Source organism: Mangifera indica, chromosome 7 (assembly GCF_011075055.1).
Source record: "Mangifera indica cultivar Alphonso chromosome 7, CATAS_Mindica_2.1, whole genome shotgun sequence".
Lineage (NCBI taxonomy): Eukaryota > Viridiplantae > Streptophyta > Magnoliopsida > Sapindales > Anacardiaceae > Mangifera > Mangifera indica.
In genome coordinates, this window is record NC_058143.1 from 16,862,956 (window position 1) to 16,870,941 (window position 7,986).

The 7,986-nt window shown below is 35.0% G+C and overlaps 2 protein-coding genes across 3 annotated transcripts; both read left to right on the forward strand.

Annotated features, from left to right (window-relative positions):
* Nucleotides 1–751: 751 nt before the first annotated feature.
* On the forward strand, nt 752–3,463 carry LOC123221111 (cyanate hydratase). 2 transcript variants are annotated; one of them, XM_044643816.1, is made up of 4 exons: nt 752–1,094; nt 1,194–1,265; nt 2,074–2,182; nt 3,108–3,463. In XM_044643816.1, exons 1-4 carry the CDS (start codon nt 820–822, stop codon nt 3,144–3,146), a joined length of 495 nt encoding a protein of 164 aa, XP_044499751.1. In that variant the 5' UTR covers nt 752–819; the 3' UTR covers nt 3,147–3,463. The 2 variants fall into 2 exon arrangements, with proteins under 2 accessions (XP_044499751.1, XP_044499753.1); XM_044643818.1 differs by lacking the exon at nt 1,194–1,265 and having other exon boundaries at nt 763–1,094.
* Nucleotides 3,464–5,140: 1,677 nt separating this feature from the next.
* LOC123221110 (multiple organellar RNA editing factor 2, chloroplastic-like) lies at nt 5,141–7,663 on the forward strand. Its single transcript, XM_044643815.1, has 4 exons — nt 5,141–5,635; nt 5,740–5,837; nt 5,940–6,005; nt 7,292–7,663. The coding sequence occupies exons 1-4, from the start codon at nt 5,217–5,219 to the stop codon at nt 7,432–7,434; spliced, it is 726 nt and encodes a 241-aa protein (XP_044499750.1). The 5' UTR covers nt 5,141–5,216; the 3' UTR covers nt 7,435–7,663.
* Nucleotides 7,664–7,986: the final 323 nt, after the last annotated feature.

Sequence of the window (7,986 nt, forward strand, 5' to 3'; positions counted from 1 at the left end):
CATAAAATATGTAAAACGATAATATTACCTTTATGCCCATCTTTGCATTGACTTAATGCACCATAGGTACTATCATTATTTGTTATTCGTAAAAACAATTCACTTGATAAGTAAGAAAACTTAGTCGTACGTATTTAACTCTTATCTCTTTCCATTTTTATAGTCAATTTCACTTGAACTTGGGCAATTAGAGTATTAATAAAATTATATATACATACTTTTCAATACATAATTAGACAAAAAAAAGATATATTATTATGCTTATTTTATCTTTTTATCCAAGATTGTATCACTAAAAAACTTTAGGGAAATTAATTAAAATGACATATTTTTGATGCATTTAAATGATTTTAACCAACTTTTTATAGAGTACACGAATATAACCAAGAAATATATATTTTCTTGAAAATACCCAGCTCAAAAATGTATCATAAATAGTGATTAATTGTGACCATGTAAGTATGTGTGATGAATACTAATTAAACGTGACTAGCATATGAACGGATTGATCCGTGTGCCAGTCTGCCGATTGGGCCATGGGCCTTATATATTTATATGGTCGGCCCAGTCTTAAGACCCTCAACTATATGGGCCTAAGGTCAGGTACAAATTCTAAATCCAATGGACTGCGCTGAACCCGGGTGGGGTAGCCCACTGCTGCTTCCAGTTGTCGTGCGAAGAAAATTAAGAATTGAAGTGGAGCTCGAGTAATTCCGACAGAACACGTGTCAGTTACAAAAAAGTAACATTATTATCATGTGGTGGGTATGTCCTATCTCCTTCTACTAAGGAGTATCGGGAGCCGCACCACTTAGGGGAATGGCAGGAGAAACGAGCAAGTTGACCATAACGAAAAGCCTTCTCGCCCTGAAGCAGCAATCGGGGAAGTCATATAGTCAAATAGCAGAAGAAACGGGGCTGACCAATGTGTTCATCGCCCAGCTCTTCAGACGCCAAGCTCAGCTCAAGCCCGACACTGCTGCTAAACTGCAGGCGGCCGTGCCAAACATCCCCGTCGAGCTCCTCCATGAGATGATGAAACCCCCCATGAGGTCCTATGACCCCAACTTGATCCAGGAGCCCGCTGTTTACAGGTTCATTTATATTTATATTCAGTTCTTGCTTTCATAATTTCTCGATGAGTGGCAAAAAATTTTATGTTGTTTGTTTATTTTGTTTTTGAATTTTTGGAGGTTAAATGAAGCAGTTATGCATTTTGGAGAGAGTATTAAGGAAATTATCAATGAGGAGTTTGGTGATGGGATGTAAGTTGTGATCATTCTATGGTTTTTTTATTTTGCGTTTTACTATTAAAATATGATTGTATTGTTGTTTGTGTTGTGGATAAATATTGATAAACCTTGTTATTTTGGCAAAATTTTCTGTGAAATATGTGCTTCAGTTGGCTCTTGAAAATTTGGGCATAGATGTTCAATAGTTTTTGTTTCAATGTGCTTGCTTTTTTGTTGATATGGAAATTGAAGGGAAGGGTATTTATTTTGGATGGTTAGTCTTCCTGTCGGATAGTCATACTAGCGCTGACAATTTTTTGATGTTTATCTCTTGAGACTTCCATTAGCACTTAGAAAAATGTATTTTTTTTGCAGATTCGAACTATTTTTCGCTTTTCTTCTTTTGTTTTCTTAGAGATTGGAGAAAAAGGTTGAAAATTTAACACTTCTCTACACTGTTTTATTCCATAAGCTTTCGAAAAATTACTTTAGGCTAAGATGGATTTCTAATAAATTATTCATTTATGAGCTGAAATTTGCACCAAGCTAAGACAATCTGAGGCCAGTCATTGGGGTGGTTCCATAGTTTGTGGTGAAGAATGATTGAATGGGGCAGTGTGGAGTTTTGTTTTACTCAAAGTTTTAGTCAAATGTACTCCAAATAACTGTCAATTATTTCTCTAAACTAATCGTTGTAGGCATTGAATATCATTTTTTAGTCATTTGATATTCACCTTAATTGTTTGTTTTTCTTGTTTTCTTTGCTGGGTTAGTATGTTTATGGACTTCTCATTTGCTATTCAGCTTTTTACTCATTGTCGTGGTTATCTTTGTTGGCTAGTATGTCAGCTATAGACTTCTACTGCTCTGTTGACAAAGGTAAGGGTGTGGATGGGAAAGATCGTGTGGTCATCACATTTGATGGAAAATATTTGCCTTACACTGAGCAGGTCAGTTTTCGTAGTGCTCTGTTGTCACAAAAGAAGCATGAATCAAAGCCCTCCTGATTTTTTGTAGCAACTAAATGAAACTGAAAGAGCTTTCGGAAAAAAAACAAAGAGCTCAAATGTAGACAGCTGTGCAAGAGTTTTGAAGTTAAAGTTTTTCATCTTAATTAAATATGGATAGTTTAAACATTTGCATTTATTCAGCTGATGGAAATATCAAACTAAACCTTGCAATTGAGTTATTTTAAGTCATTTCTTAGAAAGTAAAAGCTAGTTGTTACTTGTGGATTATGAAAGGCTATTTCTTTATATTTCTGGAATTGTATCTGTTAGAAGTTAATGATTTAATTGACTACTTCCTTTAAATCAAACCTATCTGCTGTGGAGGGTGGCCTTGTCAAAACTTTTTAGTATTTTTCTTTTATATTTTTAAATGTGTTGAAGAGGACTGTTGGCTTAATGAGAGACTTGCCTCAAGTGTTTTTCACCTTGCTAAGGCACTCACTCAAGTTTCAAATATAAGCACCTTATCGACAATGTTTCTGTCTTGAGTGTTCTAACTTCTAAGGCAAACCTTGTTTGTCCATGGACAAAACTTGACTATGTCTCATTGCATTCTTTTTATGTGCTCCAAAATTTTACTCAGGTGGGTGGTGAAGTTATAAATCTGATCAAACAATAAGAACATTGTATCAGCTGCAAGCTTAAACATGGAGGAAATTAATTAGAGTAGAGACAGTAAAAGTACTGAAAGAAGAAAGAATCCTAGTGCTTGCTCTAATGTTAAATAATTATGCAACTTTATGTCTACAGATAGAATATTATTTGGTTGAATATTATGCCAATGTATCATGTCAGTCTCAGAGCTTATAGTCGTTAACTATCACTGTTAACAAATACATCTAAATCTCTGTTTATCTCCTTTCAGAAGTCAGAGCATATGGTTTCAAGACTACATCGGCATTGAAGTCGATGATTTGATGAATATAGAATAACCAAGTTGGTGCCTTGTAGAAGTATGTGAAGTGATTTTCTCCATTTCTTGAGTTGTGGAAGAGAAGTTCGTGGGACAAATCAGTTGTAATGGGTATTATATAGTTGTTTGTGCACTAATAAATCCTTAGGAAGATGTTTTTATGAATCTATATAATGCTAAGAGTTGTTGATGAATTTAAGGGAGAGATCACTGCAACTTATGTTATTGTTTGTTGATTCATAAATCTTTACACGAGATGGATTTATGAATTTAAATCTTTTCTCTTAATAAAGAGTAGTTGATGAATCTATGAATGTATCAAAGCTGAATGAATTGGTTGGATTTGGCACTTAGTAGATATGAATTCTTAACAGATTTATACGATGTTGTAATTGAGTAATACTATCTGCAGTTAGTACTAAGATTAAGGCTGGATCAGAGTAGAGCTAACTTAGTCTCGGAAGTTGTTTCAGTTTGGTTCAAATTCCTTAAATTTGAATTTGAGCTAAAAATTTGACTCTTTTTAAATTGAGCCAAAATCAAGTTAAGAGGTGTTTGATTCGGTTTGATTTGAGTTTGGTTCAAATTTATAATTCTAATTGGTGGTTCGAATTCGTGGTTAGGTTTGGTTTGAATTTATAGGTTGAATCGGTGATTTTACCTATTATTTGGGTAAAATTTTATCGTTTTATCAATGACTCACGAATTTGAGTTATGAATTTAAATTATCGATTCAAATTATGAATCGTGTCACAAATTTGAATTATCATGTTGAGCTATGAGTTTGAGCTAAACAGTTTTTTACTCGAATCAAATTCAAATTTGTCTTAATTTTAGTTTGGTAAAGTCATGTTAGAACATTTTTTATTTGAATCAAATTTGAGTCAAAGGTGTTTGTGTTTGATCAGGTTTATAGCGATTTTTACTAATGGTGATGTATCAATGTATATTTATATTTAATTACAAAGTGATCTCTAATAATTTAATCATATATTTTTGAAATAAAACAAATGATTTCCATGACACAAGAATTTAAAATTAGGGTTTATGTAAAATTTAATGTAAATAACTATGTATGTGTTTTTTTACGAATGGCCAAAGGATTATTTCCCATCTAAGGTATGCTGTATTCTCAAGTTTTTCTCTTTTAACTTTGATAATCTGAAATACCCATCTATGAGCAGTTAAAATTAACAGTAGTAAGGGTAAAATTATCATTTTTTTTATAATATTAAAAATAAACAAAAATATAATCTCTTGTTGCCTCCCTAAACTTTAAAAACTAAAAGTTTTCCTCAGCCTAAGTTTTAAAAAATAACAGTTTCACCTTAGGGTTTCGTTTCAAGATCTCTGGCATCATCTCCGGCTCCATTGCCGGCAGCCTCTCTCTCCCGAAGCTTTCTCTCCCTCCGACGGTCTCTCTCCTCCCATTTGGATGTCCGATCGGCATTGGAGGAGTGGTGGAAGATGAAGAGCTTCGTCGGGGAAGACGACTGTCTTCCCAGATGAAGACGATAACTTTGTCTTCGTCTGGGAGGATAAAGAACTTCGTCTTCCCCGACGAAGTTCTTCCTCTTTTATCGCTTCTTTGACGTCGATCGGGTGTCTAAATGAGAGGAGAGAGACCGCCGACAATGGAGCTGGAGATGATGTTGAAGATTTCAAAACCAAACCCTAGGGTGAAACTGTCATTTTTTAAAACTTAGGTTGGGGAAAATTTTTAGTTTTTAAAGTTTAGGAGGGAAAAAAGAGATAAAATTTTAAGAGGTTAGAGTTCCGTTAATTTTAACTGCTCATAGATGGATATTTGGGATTATCAAAATTAAAGGGGGGAAAACTTGAGAATGCAACATATCTTGGGTGGGAAATAGTCGTTCAGCCTTTACGAATATTTGAAATTAAGGTTTATCTGCAGTTAGTACAACAAGCCCAAGCCCAAGCCCAAACCCAAGGCACATCTCGGAGACCCTCTAAAAAATGAACCTACCTAACCAAAACCCTCATCTGAGTTCGTCTTTCCAAAACCCTCATTCCTATTCTATCTTATCTGTGCAACGAACAATGGCTCAAACCCTAGCACGCACGATCACCGCTCTTTCCACTCGCCACTCCAAATTCTCGCTCTTTCTTTCCAGGCGCCTCCACTCCACTGTCACCATCACCGCTCCTTCGCCTCTTCCTTCTCCCCTCTTTACCCGTCGCTCGCTGGCTCCTTTCTCTCACGCTGTCCAAACAATCTGTCCCTCTGCACGCTTCTCTCAAATACGATGCCGTGTCAACCGCTCCGGCAACTCCGCCTACTCACCTCTCAACTCTGGCTCCAACTTCAGCGACCGTCCTCCTACTGAGATGGCGCCTCTTTTTCCAGGCTGTGACTACGAACACTGGCTTATTGTAATGGACAAGCCCGGTGGTGAAGGTGCAGCTAAACAGCAGATGATTGATTGTTACATTCAAACCCTAGCTAAAGTTGTTGGAAGGTAATGTTGAATTGTTATTATCACAAAGGTTGGGGATGTTACTCGTTTCATTTTTTTTTTGGTCCGTTTTCTGTTTGATCACATACTTCTTGTTTTTTTATCAGTGAAGAGGAAGCAAAGAAGAAGATCTACAATGTTTCTTGCGAAAGATATTTTGGATTTGGCTGTGAGATTGATGAGGAGACATCAAATAAGCTTGAAGGTAAATTTGAACTTGCTCCAGTTCATCTTGTGATTTTTAATGTTTTGTTGTTTATTTAATCTAATGATTGTTAAAGATGTTAATGTATATGCTTGTTAACAGGCTTGCCTGGTGTTCTATTTGTGCTTCCGGACTCGTACGTTGATCCTGAATACAAAGATTATGGAGGTAAGACGATTATCAGAGTTACTCTTAGCTGATGTTGGTTAATGATAACTTTGCTCATTTAGCATCCAAATTAGTATTTTTTTATGTGTAGTTGAAATGTTTTCTGAATTGCATATTTTTTATGATAATGGTTTGCCAAACTTTTGTTCAGAAGTGATTATTTGAAACCCATCTTGTCACAGCTAAAGAGTCTTAGCTTACAATGTTTGGCGTTGAATGCTAATCGACTCAAAATCAATTGTCCCTCTTGACTGTTCTGTTCTTTCTGTTTTTGATGGAGCTTTTGATCAGAAGGGGAGAAACATGATGATGTTGGTATATATAGATTGCATTACACTGTTCTCACCTTCTGGCTATCAATCCATCTGTAATGGGATATTAAAATGGTGTGCTAATGTGTCAATTGAAATGATTTGTCACTGGTGACAGTTTATGCACGTTTCATGTTTATGCACATTTCATTCAAAGTCCATCTTGGCAAAGCTAAAGAGTCTTTGCGGACAATGTTTAGCTTTGAATGCTAATGGACTTAGATCAAATATCTCTCTTAACTGTTCTGCACTTTATATATTTGATGGAGCTTCAGATCAGTAGAGATGAAACATGATGAATGGTATTTGAATCACACACTCACAGATATGTATATTTTTCAGTGAAATAACCCACACACTCACATTGACAAAATTTTTTGCAGTGAGATAGTCATACACTGAACACTTTCCACACTGACACTAAAGATAATCAGAAAAAATCGTTTTACGCTTATCAATTGTAATGCCTTTAATGCTAATTATTTTTGAAAAACATATAGTGTTCAATACCTTGTATTGTTCTTTATTTATCACCAGTCCATCTTGGCAAAGCTAATAGCCTCAAATGGGTGATGCCTGGCTTTGAATGCTAATGGATTAATATCAAATTCCTCTCATTGTTTTTTCTGAGCTTTACATGTAGGGTTTCAGATTCAGTGGAGAGATACATGTATGTTTGATTGTTTTGGCATCAATCAGTAAACATCAGACTGCAAGTTCCCCAAAAATTTTTCAGCATTATACCTTAGTTTTCTTTTGTTTAGCTTTCTATGTATCATTAAAATGTTAAAATATTTGAATGTATAATTCAGAAGAGATTTAAGTTTTTACTTTGTTGCACTGAATCTAGTATGCTTAAATTTTTTTTTGGTAAGTAGTAGGCTTTGTCACAAGGTGTTATATTTTTGCTGGTTTGTTCTGGTGTTACTTTTCTTTAAGGATGATAAGTTTTATGTTTGCCTACTTGCATTGCAGCTGAGTTGTTTGTGAATGGAGAGATAGTTCAAAGATCACCTGAGAGACAGAGGAGGGTGGAACCACAGCCCCAAAGAGCACAGGACAGACCAAGATACAATGACAGAACCCGATATGTGCGTCGCCGAGAAAACATGCGGTGAAACACAAACTAAGGAAGCTGGTTGTATAGATCAATCTTGGAGTTGGGGGTAAGGAGTGGGAGCTTTTCAACTGGGGTTGTGGTTGAGGAAAGACATCATCCTCTTTGGGTTATTACATAGTTGAACTTAATATGGATTAATGTTGTACTAGCACCTTGAACTCATATGAATTATGGGATGCTATCTCCTTTGAGTTGATTATAAAACTTTATCATTTGGGATGCTTGAATGGGTGTCTTGATGTATTACCAAACGCTGTGCTATTTCCTGGTTTGTGGTCGCTTGATACTGTAGTGCACATGGATTTATATTCATATAGAGCAATATTATGCAAACCTATTATATACACACTTATATATGTTATCATATAATTGAGTTTTATTTGATCTTTAATTCAAAATCATTTAATTACATAATAATATATATAAGTGTGAATATATTTATGTATTAAAATATATATAAATAGTTTTATTGATTCATATAATATATCTGTCATAAATTTGCATAGTAATTTGGAATGTTGCAATTGGAACATTAATAACTCTTACTAAA

Bases quoted from the DNA above. Each gene is read 5' to 3' on its own strand.
- LOC123221111 (XM_044643816.1), top strand. From the start codon at position 820: ATGGCAGGAGAAACGAGCAAGTTGACCATAACGAAAAGCCTTCTCGCC. The intron at 1,266-2,073 runs GTAAGTTGTGAT...TTTGTTGGCTAG, and splicing joins GAGGAGTTTGGTGATGGGAT to TATGTCAGCTATAGACTTCT. The intron at 2,183-3,107 runs GTCAGTTTTCGT...ATCTCCTTTCAG, and splicing joins ATTTGCCTTACACTGAGCAG to AAGTCAGAGCATATGGTTTC.
- LOC123221110 (XM_044643815.1), top strand. From the start codon at position 5,217: ATGGCTCAAACCCTAGCACGCACGATCACCGCTCTTTCCACTCGCCAC. The intron at 5,838-5,939 runs GTAAATTTGAAC...GCTTGTTAACAG, and splicing joins GACATCAAATAAGCTTGAAG to GCTTGCCTGGTGTTCTATTT. The intron at 6,006-7,291 runs GTAAGACGATTA...CTTGCATTGCAG, and splicing joins TGAATACAAAGATTATGGAG to CTGAGTTGTTTGTGAATGGA.